The 16,219-nt window shown below is 38.5% G+C and overlaps 1 protein-coding gene across 1 annotated transcript; it reads right to left on the reverse strand.

The window, feature by feature from the left end:
- Window positions 1-8,345: 8,345 nt before the first annotated feature.
- Window positions 8,346-16,115, reverse strand: LOC124281712 (importin subunit alpha-1-like). The gene is made up of 12 exons (XM_046717661.1): window positions 15,993-16,115; window positions 15,607-15,740; window positions 14,710-14,838; window positions 14,022-14,209; window positions 13,369-13,541; window positions 13,124-13,206; window positions 12,105-12,315; window positions 11,639-11,751; window positions 11,144-11,320; window positions 10,471-10,653; window positions 9,839-9,988; window positions 8,346-9,109 (listed from the first exon to the last, which is right to left on the reverse strand). Exons 2-12 carry the CDS (start codon window positions 15,664-15,666, stop codon window positions 9,014-9,016), a joined length of 1,563 nt encoding a protein of 520 aa, XP_046573617.1. The 5' UTR covers window positions 15,667-15,740; window positions 15,993-16,115; the 3' UTR covers window positions 8,346-9,013.
- Between the last annotated feature and the right edge of the window lie 104 nt (window positions 16,116-16,219).

The following is a 16,219-nucleotide window of genomic DNA, read 5'->3' on the forward strand; positions in this document are numbered from 1 at the left end:
GCAAACTAGTTAGTTTTGGAACTGACGGGACAGCTGTTATGATGGGGAAGAAAGCAGGTGTAGGTGTTAAGATAAAAACCAAGTTTTTCAGCTCTCAGTACGCATCCAAGTGTCTTGCATGTGTGGATTCAATAAAGAAACTGACACTGAAACTTTGAAATTCAGATTTAATACCCTTTATTGGGTTTTCAGTAACTCAGGTGTTAGAACTGCAACCCAAGGAAATATTCAAGCTGTTCTTGATGACCCAGACCTAAAAATCAAAGAACTACACACAGTGAGATGGCTGAGTATCAGAACGGCTGTGAACGCTGTGTGCTATTCTTATCCTTCAGTTGTTGTGGCTCTGTCTCAGTGAGGAGAATCAAATGCTACTGCAAAGTCCCTGCATACCTATTTCAGTGATGCTCAAACAGCTTTGCTTACAGCATACATGTATGATGTGCATTATCAGCTTGCAGTGTTAAATTGTCAGCTACAAAAAGAAGACCTGGTGTTCAGTGAGGTAAAACCTCTGATGGAAGGGCTCATGTTAAGCAACTTGTGAAAGGTGGTAATGTTGCTCTGAAATGAATGTGTTACTGGGGAAAAAACAGTTCTCTGAAGGGAGTTGAGCTGAAACAAATGAGTGGAAAAAAGGAATCTGATCTGAAATCTGTGATGGAGAAATATGTGGATAATCTGTGTGAGCAAGAATGACAGCAACAACTGATCTTCTGTACACCTTTGGTCTTGGAGTCATCCTCTTTTAATGTGGAATTGGCTGATCAAGCAATTGTTGAGCTGGGAAATTTCTATGGTGAAAGTAGGATTACAAAGGCCATTGATGAAGGCGCTGAAGTACCTAACTGATGTTCCTCCATTATTGGACAAAGACAAACTGGTCAAAAGAAGAATGGCCTATGTTCAAGGGAATGTTACAAGGCACCCAAAAGAGCCTTTCTTGCCGGGAATTGTGTAGAAGAACCATTACCCTACATTGTGATCTCCTCCCCAACACCAGTAAGATCTGTGAAATAGCATTGTTTCTCTGTCTAACAAATGTCAAATGTGAAACCTCCTTCATCACTCAAAACAGAATCAAATCTAAACAGAGATCTTCAACCCAAACTAACAAACCCAACACGCTTATGAAAATAAGCATGCAAGGTCAAGCTTTTAAAGTGGTTGATGTGAGAGATGCAGTCAAACTTTGGAAGAGAACAAAGGAAAGAAGAATTAAAAGACTTCCCATGCCCTACAAAGCCAGAGCTGAGAAGAAATCTAAAATCATAAAACAATCTAATGAAAGGAGATTACTGAGAAGTATTAGTATTACACTTGAATTCAGATTTTCTTTGTTCTGTGTCACTGAGACTTTAACACTGAGTGAAACACTCATGTGCTGATTCAAATTGTTGAATCATGATGATGGGTGGAGATGTTATTCACACTTGTTTAATTTGGATTTCAGGACTAAGATGAATAGTTTATAGAAATAAAGATGTAGCGTAAACCTAACTACAAATGACATTTAACTATAAATGTTTCAGTCTTTCAATTTCAGCTAGAGATGACCTCACCACAGTAACATTTTGAATAACAAAACCATTACAACACAAACAACAAAGTATTGTTTATATTGTTTATTGACCTGTTTACACAAGAGTAGCAGTGTTGTGGTGCATATATGAAACAAAATACAAGATTACTAATTTCATTCATTACTCTAAATGTACTCTTAATTTTTTCCAGTGCTCCTGTATTGAAAACATAAGGAATACGTACTCCTGATGTTGAAAAATTATCTGAAGCGCTGTACACGAATGCACTATCCCGATATCCGGAGCTATGTGTCTAAATCATGTTATGGTCACGCTCAAACTTACGATTCTCCTCGTGGTGTGACGATTGCAATGTGCTTCCTGTTATACATCAAGTGCCGGAAGCTCAAACACATTGACACAAGTATGGCTGATAACCACGTTGTGTTCGTATCAAGTTACATCAGGTGTCTCTCAGCGAAAAATGGCATTAAAAATGCACACACAAAACGCAAATTGCAAAGTTCGTGAATTTTTAGCATAGACCGCTAAGTAAAAACTTCCTATGCTCTTACATAGTGAATGCCTTCATAATTCTCAAGACTGCTATTGCGAATAGGAAAATTAAAAATACTAACTCAAATAAAGCACATATATGTAGCTCCTTTTATTTTTATTAATATATTGTACAGCCTTACCCATCCAGTCAGTAGAAGGACCATATCCAGACGACTCCGCCGATTCGGTATCAGAGCCTACAGACCATTCCGGGGCGTGACGTTAACGCGTGAACATCGACGTCGTCGATTGGCTTGGGCACGTAGAGTTCGGCAGTGGCAGCCGCGGAACTGGCGCCGGGTACTCTTCAGTGACGAGAGCCGCTTCCAGTTGAACAAAGCTGATGGTCGGGTACGAGTCTACAGACGACGTCGGAACGAACGCACAGCACGTTGTTGCGTTCAGGAAGTTGAGACGTTTGGCGGCGGTAGTGTGATGGTGTGGGGGGAAATTTGTGGCGAGAGGAAGACTGACTTGTTGGTGATAGAGGGAAACCTGAATGCCCGTCGATACATTGATGTTGTTTTACGACCTGTCGTGTTACCCTTCCTCCAGCAGAATCGAGGCGTGTTGTTTCAGCAGGATAACGCTACTCCCCACACTGCTGTTGTTACCCGGAACTTCCTGAACAAAAACAACGTAAACGTCATTCCTTGGCCAGCAAGATCCCCGATTTATCACCTATTGAGCACCTATGGGATCATCTCGGCCGTCAGGTGAAGCAACGTCAACATCCCCACAGACACAAGAAACGCTTTGGCTCAAGCTCTACAGGAAGAATGGCGTCGCATCCCACATCACGTGATCAGACGTCTTGTGCACTCTGCACGACGTCGTGTGGCAGCATGTATCGCTGCAAGAGGTGGAAACACTCGCTACTGAGGAGTTGGACACTCAAAGACACTCTGTCAGTACTGATGTGCATGTGTTGTCATGATCGAAAACCGGACATTTGAACCTCCTGTGAAAAACGTCACAAAAACTCTACTTACAGCAAATTGTTTCAATTGTTCTGTAATGACAGTCTGCATAATATGTTCAAAAATTATATCAAACATTTCAACATTGAATTGCACGTGTTTGTATCATTTTATGATACAAAAATGATCGGGGACGTTTCTTTTGCCCCTCAGTTTATATACCCACTGAGTGAGTGAGTGAGTTTAATTTTACGCCGCTTTTTTTAGCAATATTCCAGCAATATCACGGCGGGGGAACACCAGAAATGGGTTTCACACATTGTACCCATGTGGGGAATCGTACTTCGGCGTGACGAGCGAACGCTTTAACCACTAGACTACCCCACCGCCCCTATACCCACTGAGAATATATAGAGCTAACATACAAACAGACAGACAGACAGACTAATTGATAAAGTCTTACTTCATATAAAATAACCACATACAGAATAAAATCATTAAAAGTGAGCCACCCGTCAACATACTATAGAGCAGTATTAAAATAACATAGCATGTAAATAATCATACAACATATTTGAAGAATAATATGTAAAATCACAAAGAGCATATTCTATGAATAATAGTTTGTTTTCTTGTTGTTTAACGCCGCGCACTTTTCCATCTATATGATGGCGGTCTGTAAATGATCGAGTCTGATCAACAATCATAGTCGATGTATATAAATGTGATACGATGACATGCATTCTGTTAATCCCCTCTTACGAGTGACTAATAAATAATAATAAAGACTAATTCTTAAAAGAATTTAACGGGTCTATAAATAATAGGTTAACATACGTGGGTACAATATATTATGGTGATATATAAGTACAAAAAGGTTACTGAAATTATACAATGCACTGTTAAACAGTAAATCGTTTCCTTTCTCGTAACACAAAATAGTTTGCAAGCTTTGGCTGTAAAACGTACTGTACAATATCTCTGCTTGACATGACAAAAGAGAGAGGGGGGGACGAGAGGGAGGAGGGAGGTAGACTGACTAGTGGCCAGTAAAATCGAGTTCGTGTTGGTGCATTTAAAAAATCTTTAGATAAAGGCGTTGATTTTGTATGGAGACTAGAATAAGTAGGAGAATACTCCACTGAAGCTCGCCGCGTCCTCACTGCTGGCCTTATTCTGATATGAGGGGTGGGGATAAAGGGGTGGGGGATGTGTGTGTGTGTGTGTGTGTGTCTGTTGTTGTTGTTTTGGGTTTTTTTCTTTCCTTTAGATAAAGGCATTGATTTTGTATGCAGACTGGAATATGTAGGGGAATGCTACACTCAAGCTCGCAAACTGAAACATGAGTCTCATTAATGAATTCTGACAATGACCTACTTTTCAGCCGAGCCGAAACAAAGATGTTCTCAGTATCGCCTGCATACAGTTGTACATAGTTCTGTATATTGTGAACAGAGGAATGTCATGTCCACCAGCTAACTCTGTTGCATTAGTCACGCCCTTTTCAAAATCATCTAGAATCAGCTATCTTTCTCTTCTGCGGTCAAATCTCTCTCCTACCAAGAGCTCCATGCGGCCAACCAGACTGACATTAACTTACACTGACAAACTTTTATTAAACCAGGGTCTGATGATTAGGGTATGTTACAAAAATGATTAATATGAGGAATCTGTATATTATCTCTAAACCATTGTATCTGAATAATTGTATAGAATATTTATTAGATTTTGTAGATTCAATTGTTGCGGTACCATATTGTTATTGTCTGATCTGTATTGGAAGGTCCTATCACTGGTATAATATTAGTGGTTGATAATCGATGTCAGGTTTTTTAGGAAGAATAATTGTTTGTACAATACTAACAAGGGAGTTAATTGAGTATTAAAATCCACTTCTGGATGTTCATACTCGGTGTTAACTCCCTCATGTCCTGATAAATGTTGGCACACTAAGGGACTGTTATTATTTTATGTCGGGGGTGGGGGTGTTAATGATTTTTATGGAGAAGCATGTGCAATGTGAAAGACCCACCCACCCCTCCTTCCCCAGTTTAGGAACAAAGTAACCGAACCCCACCCCACGCCCCTGCACACGTCATGTACATCAATAAACCCCTCCCATAATATTAAGCATATTTTAAAAATGTTTTTATGTACAAAATTGCCGATCCCGCCAGTACATGTGTACAATATTGGAGACCCCCCTTAAGATCATTTTGTAACGAATCATTAAGTTATGAATGAGCTGCCAATCACCAATACAACCATAACACTTGAATGGCATGTCAAATTAAAATAAATAAATACTAAATAACTGTACAGACAAAAAATCCAAATGGAGCCCACAGTATCCAATCAATCTAGACTTTAGGTAGATTCATCTTAATTTTATTCAAGGACATGGGAGACCTCTTGAGCGGCATTGCGAAAGTTATGTATTCCTAATGGACGAGGGGGAGATAATTTGAAAAGCAGCTTACAGAGTTATTTCCCATTTATCGTAATCTTCTCCAGTCCGGAAACAAAACATTGCCACTACAGTATACACACCTGCATCATGCATATGACAGTTCATTCACATAATATTGATATATACGACTGATGATTGTTTTTGTTTTCCATAGGCTTATACATGAATAGGTGAACATTTGATTTGCCTTTCTGCCTTCGCTGACAGATCTATGAATCTGTTTAAATATACAGTTGAGCACCGTAACTGATTTCTCAGTTGTCTCGATATAACATCTCGGTCCCGGAAAAATCCTTCATAATTTTTATTATTTTGAATGCAAAAGTGGAAGACATTCTATAGTTTTAAACTTATAGAAATCATGTCATTTCAGTCACTACCTTAGTTAAAATACTTGAGTATGTATATAAATGTGATACGATGACATGCATTCTGTTAATCCCCTCTTACGAGTGACTAATAAATAATAATAAAGACTAATTCTTAAAAGAATTTAACGGGTCTATAAATAATAGGTTAACATACGTGGGTACAATATATTATGGTGATATATAAGTACAAAAAGGTTACTGAAATTATACAATGCACTGTTAAACAGTAAATCGTTTCCTTTCTCGTAACACAAAATAGTTTGCAAGCTTTGGCTGTAAAACGTACTGTACAATATCTCTGCTTGACATGACAAAAGAGAGAGGGGGCGAGAGGGAGGAGGGAGGTAGACTGACTAGTGGCCAGTAAAATCGAGTTCGTGTTGGTGCATTTAAAAAATCTTTAGATAAAGGCGTTGATTTTGTATGGAGACTAGAATAAGTAGGAGAATACTCCACTGAAGCTCGCCGCGTCCTCACTGCTGGCCTTATTCTGATATGAGGGGTGGGGATAAAGGGGGTTGGGGATGTGTGTGTGTGTGTGTCTGTTGTTGTTTTGGGGTTTTTTCTTTCCTTTAGATAAAGGCATTGATTTTGTATGCAGACTGGAATATGTAGGGGAATGCTACACTCAAGCTCGCAAACTGAAACATGAGTCTCATTAATGAATTCTGACAATGACCTACTTTTCAGCCGAGCCGAAACAAAGATGTTCTCAGTATCGCCTGCATACAGTTGTACATAGTTCTGTATATTGTGAACAGAGGAATGTCATGTCCACCAGCTAACTCTGTTGCATTAGTCACGCCCTTTTCAAAATCATCTAGAATCAGCTATCTTTCTCTTCTGCGGTCAAATCTCTCTCCTACCAAGAGCTCCATGCGGCCAACCAGACTGACATTAACTTACACTGACAAACTTTTATTAAACCAGGGTCTGATGATTAGGGTATGTTACAAAAATGATTAATATGAGGAATCTGTATATTATCTCTAAACCATTGTATCTGAATAATTGTATAGAATATTTATTAGATTTTGTAGATTCAATTGTTGCGGTACCATATTGTTATTGTCTGATCTGTATTGGAAGGTCCTATCACTGGTATAATATTAGTGGTTGATAATCGATGTCAGGTTTTTTAGGAAGAATAATTGTTTGTACAATACTAACAAGGGAGTTAATTGAGTATTAAAATCCACTTCTGGATGTTCATACTCGGTGTTAACTCCCTCATGTCCTGATAAATGTTGGCACACTAAGGGACTGTTATTATTTTATGTCGGGGGGGTTGGGGGTGTTAATGATTTTTTATGGAGAAGCATGTGCAATGTGAAAGACCCACCCACCCCTCCTTCCCCAGTTTAGGAACAAAGTAACCGAACCCCACCCCACGCCCCTGCACACGTCATGTACATCAATAAACCCCCTCCCATAATATTAAGCATATTTTAAAAATGTTTTTATGTACAAAATTGCCGATCCCGCCAGTACATGTGTACAATATTGGAGACCCCCCTTAAGATCATTTTGTAACGAATCATTAAGTTATGAATGAGCTGCCAATCACCAATACAACCATAACACTTGAATGGCATGTCAAATTAAAATAAATAAATACTAAATAACTGTACAGACAAAAAATCCAAATGGAGCCCACAGTATCCAATCAATCTAGACTTTAGGTAGATTCATCTTAATTTTATTCAAGGACATGGGAGACCTCTTGAGCGGCATTGCGAAAGTTATGTATTCCTAATGGACGAGGGGGAGATAATTTGAAAAGCAGCTTACAGAGTTATTTCCCATTTATCGTAATCTTCTCCAGTCCGGAAACAAAACATTGCCACTACAGTATACACACCTGCATCATGCATATGACAGTTCATTCACATAATATTGATATATACGACTGATGATTGTTTTGTATTCCATAGGCTTATACATGAATAGGTAACATTTGATTTGCCTTTCTGCCTTCGCTGACAGATCTATGAATCTGTTTAAATATACAGTTGAGCACCGTAACTGATTTCTCAGTTGTCTCGATATAACATCTCGGTCCCGGAAAAATCCTTCATAATTTTTATTATTTTGAATGCAAAAGTGGAAGACATTCTATAGTTTTAAACTTATAGAAATCATGTCATTTCAGTCACTACCTTAGTTAAAATACTTGAGTGGGTGAGTGAGTTTAGTGAGCGAGTTTACTAAACAAGAAATCATCTTAATTTCAGACACTGGCGTAAAGAGGAAAGTTGTTTAAAAAACGATCATGTAAATGTTGGTGTTTTAATGACTCGTTCCAACAGACAGAACATGAAACAATTTTCAGAAAAATAATATAGGAAATAGAGATTAACCTGTTCACAACCTGTAAATATCAATTACCTGACCCTTGTGAAGTATTGTTGAAATGTAGATAATCCATTTTTTATCTTGATACCGTGTCTTGCACAAGAGCAGCTTCATGCGACATTTGGCAAATGAAAACACAAACAGGAAGTGATTGAGGTGTATTTAATGAGGACATGCAGAATGAGTCAAGATTTCAAGATGTGAGTGTAGAAATTTTTCTAAAAAGATGACCATGTTGTATGTACGTTGATGGCTAGTCAAAATTACATTCAACTTCAGTGTCTTCAATACAAACAATGTAACTTTTCCATGGACAATCAGATAAAGGATCAGGAATGATTGAATTGACATATTTCAAGAAACATGATAAAGATCAAAGAATCACATGAAGTGACCAGCCATAGGAAGGTGCATGGCATGTGCTGCAGTGTAGATTAGCTTGCAGCCCATGATATGTTGGTGGGGGAAATGGTGTATGCAAAAAGAAATGTCAGCAATATAAGTATGTACAGTCAATATAAATCTTCAGAATGTTACGTCAGGTTGTCTCCAGTTTCACAGATCAATGATTCATACAAAGTTGAGCTATCTCACGTTGTAAATGTTTCAACAAGACGCCTGAAAAGCACAAAAAGCAATACAATTGACAAATTTGCTGTATTGCACAATACACACGTCATAGCACTAGTTACCAACAAGGTAACATCCATGTCTACAGTTCAACATGAATAAAACCAGCATGTATTCAACACAGATAACAGTTCTGAGTTTGTCAGTGAGCATGTGTCTGAAGAGGTTCCTCTGTATCATCGTTGTCTAGAATGAGAATCCTTGTGCTGGTACTGATGCTGCTGCGTTGAACTGGTACATGTTGTCGTTTGTCTCAGCAGGGGCAACATTCTCATCCTCCTCCTGGAGAAAGAATGGATGAGTATGTTAGTACATGCATTCATTATTAATGTGCATCCAAGAAGAAACCACATTAGATTAATGCATGGTCAGAAAGAAATCTGAGCAAGCTGATTCACTACAATTTTGGAAATTACAGAGCATATAACTAACCCCAAACTTTATCACCTTCTAATTCTGGGTTAGAATAGGTCCTCAACTACCTTGTCACAAAAGGTGACAATGAACTATTTTATTATATGAAAGGTAGTTTTCTGCCCTTCTGATTGGCCCACATGGTCACATGACAGCTTTGACGCTAAGCGATGTCAACCTCGCCAAGTCATGCTCTCGCTTGGGAAATACCAACATTTAGGCACGAGGGTCGTAAACATAGTATGACATGGACACTCGTATAATATCCTCTATTATCCATATGGTGAAACATAACCAGTGTCATAAATATCATATGTGCATGTTACTTTTGCCTAGCAACCATTGTTTCTGTGTTTCGTCATTCAACAATTGAACCCGACGTCGATGAACTGGGCAGTTACACTTACTTTCCATGTTTTACTGCACAAATGCACATGCATAAAATGGATAATAAAGAAATTATTACACTTGCAAGTGTACAACATGACTTATACGAAACGAGTAAAATTTTGTATTGCCCGAGCAAGAGCACTTGCTCGTGTAAAATATATTTATAACAAAGTTAATATGTTGCTTTGGAAGTGTTAGAATTCTTACCTCTTCTCCAAAGTATTTTTCAATGATATAGAGTGCAACATTGTAGACTTGTTCATTTTCATGGTTCTGTAACTGTTCAATCTTATCGACACCACCGACCTCCTCAATCATCATGGTGACAGCCTCATGCTGGTTGATCTTCTCTGCTGCCTGGAGACAAGACATGAATCTCACTAACACACAAGTAACAGGAATGTATCTCATGCCTGAACCTTACATAGGAGGGTACTACAATGGCACTGACAATAGGGATCATCATACAAACTATACATATTGGGATTATTTCCATTCCAAACTACAACACTAGTTCATGCTTGTGTAATTTGGGTATGAGAAATCTGATCAAAGCTTAATTTTCTTTTTTTTTTAAATTTGAAAACATTACTCAGTCAGTGATTGACCGAGCCTTCAGTTATCTTAATATTTGTTTATTACCCCTAAACCTTACAAACATCTTGTGTACTTATACACAACTCATATTGCTATAGGAGGGGATTTACTGAAAGCAAACAATGCAAACAGCCTCTGGACATGATCTTGTCAGTGGCCTTTACACTAACCAATCTTGAAATTACTTTTACATGTAACAATTTTCTTTCACTGAAGTGTATTTATGAATTTGTTTAACTCACCGTAATTATATTCTGTATTGCATCTAGAATGACAAGCACCACCTTGGCTTCTTTCACATTGAGGAGATCACACAGGGGTTTGACAATGCCTCCCTGGACGAGGTAGGCAATCTGCTCCACTGTGCCACCGGACGTCAAGTTAGTGATAGCCCACACAGCCTCCTTCTGGCTTTTGAAGTCTCCCTGAAAAGCACAAACCATCGGATAATTATTAAAATATGTTTATACTTAAACCATTTCCCTGAAAAATATTAAACTGCAAACTAAACTTCTAGTTACGGTTTACGTTCTAGTTGTGCTCGAGTCAAGAAACAAGATCAAGGACTAATACACATGAGGTATGGGCCATAGTATATGTTCTTGGCTTTGACAAGTACACTGCAGATATAGCTGTAGTGAGCATATCCCACGTTTATCATTTACCACCAAAACAGAAGGGTTTCTTTACAAAATTGAAAGGAAAAGCAGATTCCAGATACAAAACAGAAACCAACACAGGTTTTGTTAAACAAGGCATGGAAGAACGTGGAGATATGGAAACAGAAAACATCGCTAATACTTGCACTGAAGTCAATATGTAATCAAAAACAATGTACTTAGAAAGGAAAAACTTCACCAAAAAAATTCACATCACTCGTCAGCAAGATTGAAGCAGCTGCCTGATGCAACATACCTTTTCCAGGATGCTGACAACAGGTGGTATCAGGTTCTTGTCAATGACAGCTTGGATTTGGTTGGGGTTGCCGGCTGTTACATTAGACAGTGTCCATGCTGCCTCTTTCTGAATGTTGATCTTGGCATGTGTCAGCAACCTTTCAAAGCCATTCAGGGCACCCGCATCAAGTACTGCCTGTATTAAGAATGGTTAGGTTAATGTTAAGGTAGGAATTCAAAAAAGGAATACTATACTCCTCAATCTGCAACCACAAATCCAACTGCTTCCATAACTGAATAGTCCAATGGTTTAACATTTCTACAACCAATGTATTTTGTATTTTTATGACAAACTGAAAGCTCATTTCTCTAGTCCTCAGTTTGTGCCTGTTCCTGCTTGAGCAATCAGGTAGCTGGAAAAATATGCTTACGTAATAACTATCATTGGATTTTTATTATCCCTCAACACAATTTAGTAGTCTAGGTCTAACAGACTAGTGAAGCTAGCACGTACCTGTGTTTGTGAATCATCCCCTGTGACTATGTTGCCAACAGATCTGAGGGCAGGGGTGAGGACTGACACTTGATCTACACATCCCAGCAGCTCCACCAAACGTGGCACAACACCTGTGTTCACAAAAAATGTATACTATCAAGAAAACATTAAGCGTGACAAAATAAGGTTATTACATGACTGCACTTTTTACAAAACATTGCTGACTTTTCTTTCCACATTAACATGATTACTTTGCAACAGAATTTACTTTGGTAAGTCAACTTTTATCAGCCAGGGAATGATTTGTGATTAGATGTGTTCTTTAGCATCACTCTGCAATATTCCTGTTATGTGTTGCCAGTCTGTTAATCAGATCTAGCCTGACAATCCCGTCATTGACACGATCAATCTCCGCACCTGGGATACAATAACAAGCATCAACTAATTCATAGAACCTGACCTGATCCCACTCAATATTTCCTACCTGCGTCAACCACCTCCTGAATCTTGTCATTGGTTCCATCTGTGAGGTAGGAGATTGCCCAGCACGTGTCAGCAAGCACCTCACGGTCATTATGATATAACAGACGAGAAAGTGTGGGCAAACACTGGCGTACAACCTTGAACTTGGGAGGGGGATTCTTGTTCCTGCACAGATTTGATATTGTCCATGTGACATTCCTGAGGAATCCAGACTGAAAAAATGGATAGACACACATGATTCACTTGAACACTTCAAGAATTTGTGTAAAGTTCTTATTACTCAAATGCCATAATCTCTAGGGCTGGTATCCTACAACCTCTGGATCCACTCCATTGCTATCACTACTTACCTGTCATGAAGAAATGAGTAATTTGTATCAAATAGAAACCAGAGCCTCTGAAACTTAGTGGAAATGCATCCTTGTTGATTAAAGTGACTTTCATGAATTTCTAGCCAGCTATTGTAATAAAGATTACTGCAACATGGCAACATTGTCAGCCCAACATTGAGGCTTGATTGGTTTTATAGTGCTAGCCCACTGAGATACCATGCTGCAGTGAAGCATGAATACCCCACTCAGACACAGTATGACTCCCGAGCCGACCAGTCCTTGTTGTACCCATTGATACCGAGCGCCAGGCAGGGACCAACAAGTACCATATTTTAACATCTTTTGGCATGACGCGGTCGGGGATCGAACCCGTGATTTTCCTCTCTGCGGGCGGACGCTCTAACCACGGAGACGGTTGACCTTTTGAGTTTGAGATGGAGGAAGCTACGATGACTAAAGCAAATGGAGACCTACTTATACCCATGCTACTGTGAATTACAGATTAGCTGTTCAAGGTGAACAAACTTGATAATGCTCTTAGGCCCATTTATGCAGGACAGACTTCACCAAAGGTGCCTTTTTGTTCAGATAATGCAATGTGTGATGTCATCAACAATGGTTGTCACCATGGAAACTAGTCATTCTACCATTAGCATATTTATGGATAATGCATGTTGTATCCACTTACAGGTACATCAGTTTTGACCAATCTGAGCAAGGGTTCCACAATTCCAGCATCTGTCACATGGTCTCGCAGTTCAGGACCATCACCTGCAAGAAAAGGACAATGTGAACAAGATATAACCAAGTGAATGTCACTTGAACTGCTTAGCAAGTGTTGTTTTTATAAATTTTCATACACAGAATTTTCAAAGGATTGGAACTTGATCTTCAGTGTGACCACTACACACTATAAAATAATACAACACCCACCAGCAATGTTTCCAAGTGCCCACACAGCCTGCTCACACACATTCTGGTGCTGTGAATCGAGAAGCTTGATGAAGTGGGGCACAGCTCCTGCCTTCACCACAACCTTGGTTTGGTCGCTGGTTCCAGACGCAATGTTGGTCAGGGCCCAGGCAGCCTCAAACTGAACATCAGGCCTGCAAGAATGTTTATTTATTCAACATGAAAATAAAAATGAATCAGAAAATTAACAAATATGTTATGGTAAAACATTTTGCAATGAATATATTCTTCACTTCCCAATCCAACATGGTCCCCAAACAACAAAGCTATCTTATACTTTACTGAAAAAGTGTAATCCCAAATATAACATGTTGCATAAGACAACTTTCTTTCAAGTTATACAACAGTAACATATTGGAAGGTATGTCCGTAAACATGATAAATAGCCCACCAACCTACCAGTAACTATTTGAGTGAGTGAATTTGGTTTAAACGCTGGGGACACCAGTAATAGGCTTCACACATTGTACCCATGTGGGGAATCGAACCCAGGTCTTTGGCTTGATGAGCGAACGCTTCAACCACTAGGCTATGCTACCACCCCAATAACTATTTGATAGAAAATTAATGGCTTATAGTAAAAACAAACTACATTATGACAGAAGACAGTTTACCGGTCATTGTATGACAGGAACTCCACTAGTCTTGGGACAACAGTACCAGTGTTGATAATTTCATTGATGGGAGGGTTACGTTCTTTTGACAGGAGTCTTCTGGCTCCCTGAGTGGCTGTCTGTTGTGTGGCTGGGTCATTGCTGTTGACTCCACTGATTATGTCCTGTATAGTCAGTGTGGGCTGTTGCTGAAATAGAAGGGATCAATGAACAAGCGACATTGTAAATAATTCATCACAGAAGACAAGTCCAGACATTTTCATAATATTAACTTTACAGTATATAGAATTTAAAATGTTTAATCATATAGTGTCACCCCAAAACAAAATCCAAAATTATCGCATCGCAATCAAAACAAGTGATTATGAATTGATTTTGAAAAAGTTGACAATGACTGGACATATAAACAATACATTTACTGTACAAATATTGTCCAAATGTGGTACAAAATATACTGGACAAAAAAAGTTAGGGATATATGTAAATTTTGAAATTATGTATAATGATCTCTTTATTCATTGACACACTGATAAAATATCAATCATAAAAATACCAATATCCCTAACTTATTTTGTCCAGTATATAATGATTGTCAGTCTTTTTGGTCAAGATGTTTTCATAGAGGTTCAGGGTATTATAGCCATTATGACATTGTTGGAATGGAAACCAACCAACATTCACTGCCTACCTTGTTCCTCTCCTGCAGGGGACTGGTGGGCTCTTCCAATATTGCTACATTTCTACGTTTCAGCAGCTGATCATCCTTCTTGGCCTTCCGAAGTTCAACCGAAACTTGATTTCTCCGCCTTCGCATTTCCTGTGGACAAACCAAATATTTGGCAACTAAATTTCTGTTCTGGACCAACAGAATAGCTATTCACATGGGTACATATGGAACAAGTAATATCACAAAATCTGATTTCACAGTCTTCGCTTTGGTAAGAGTTCCTCCCGTTCCCCCATCCCAAATAATATATATAAATCAATATATACTAAAATTATTAAGAAAACTTAAGACAACAATTACTAGAGAACTCACAAAAATGACTAAAAAGTCCAAAATTCAAGTTAGGGTTGGGGGAACGTTAGGAACTCTTTGCTTTATTGAAAATTTATTTTGTTGACAAAATATATTTATGACTCAAACATTTAGAAAGTAGCTCCAAAATATTTACTGCAACTTCCTTTTTCAAAGTCTATTAAAACCCTGACAATGGTTTGACCTCTTGTGACTGCTAGAAGTACTTCATGTGCAAAAAAGGTATTGTACAAATCTTATATACTTTTGTTTATGTTTACAATTTAAATACACTTGTGATAAAATGAAAATTTAGTGCCAAAGGAATGATTAACTGTACATTTGTTTTAACGGACTACCGGTTTTACCGGTAAAAGCAATCCGTTTCCGGATATCTTGGTTAGAAAGATAAATAGGTAGTGTACTGATTACCCAACTTTGTGTGCACGTCAAACAAACAAAGTACGAATATGGCGAGAATTACGTGTATATTTGTTGGGCACGAAATTCCGTGGGTCATCGGATCATCTAGTACCTGACAGATACAATTTACAATACGAAACTTACATCTGCATCTCGGCCCTTATTCTTGTAGGTCTTGATGCGCTGGTGTTCTTCAGAAGGCATGATGTGTTTTGGGATTCGAATGGATGGTCTACAAAAATGTCCTGTGGGTAGTCCTTAGAGAAAAACGATCTGATCTGAAAAGTAAAATGGGATATCACCAAATTTGACAACTTATAATTTCAGACACCGTGATCTGAAGATGTATTACAATGGTCTACACTAACTAAGGTGCAGAAGAAAATGGGACCAACTAAGGCTGGGTATCAGCTGATCAAATCAAAGAAATGTCAGAATATAGAGAAAAAGAAAATGCTGTCTTACAAACAACATATGTGTTTTCGTGAATATAAATGTGTATTCTTATTGAAAGTGATAAAGATTCATACCAGCAAAATGTGCAGCTATATGTTTTACACGCCCGGTCAGCATGGAGGATTGGAGGAGAATGTATGGCGATTCAAATCATGCGGGATTCAGAAGCTTGACACTCCCTGCGCTCTCATTGGACGTATTCACAATAGGAATGATTTCATTGGTTGTAGCCATAGAAACTATCAACAAATTTTACGATTTCACAAATATAGTTTGCGGATGTATGAATTGTATATAACTG

The sequence above is a fragment of the Haliotis rubra genome, unplaced genomic scaffold (assembly GCF_003918875.1).
Source record: "Haliotis rubra isolate DU_JTF1 unplaced genomic scaffold, ASM391887v1 Scf289, whole genome shotgun sequence".
Taxonomy (NCBI): Eukaryota; Metazoa; Mollusca; class Gastropoda; order Lepetellida; family Haliotidae; genus Haliotis; species Haliotis rubra.

Bases quoted from the DNA above. Each gene is read 5' to 3' on its own strand.
- LOC124281712 (XM_046717661.1), bottom strand. From the start codon at position 15,666: ATGCCTTCTGAAGAACACCAGCGCATCAAGACCTACAAGAATAAGGGC. The intron at 14,210-14,709 runs GTAGGCAGTGAA...CTTCTATTTCAG, and splicing joins CCCTGCAGGAGAGGAACAAG to CAACAGCCCACACTGACTAT. The intron at 9,110-9,838 runs GTAAGAATTCTA...TTCTTTCTCCAG, and splicing joins AAAAATACTTTGGAGAAGAG to GAGGAGGATGAGAATGTTGC.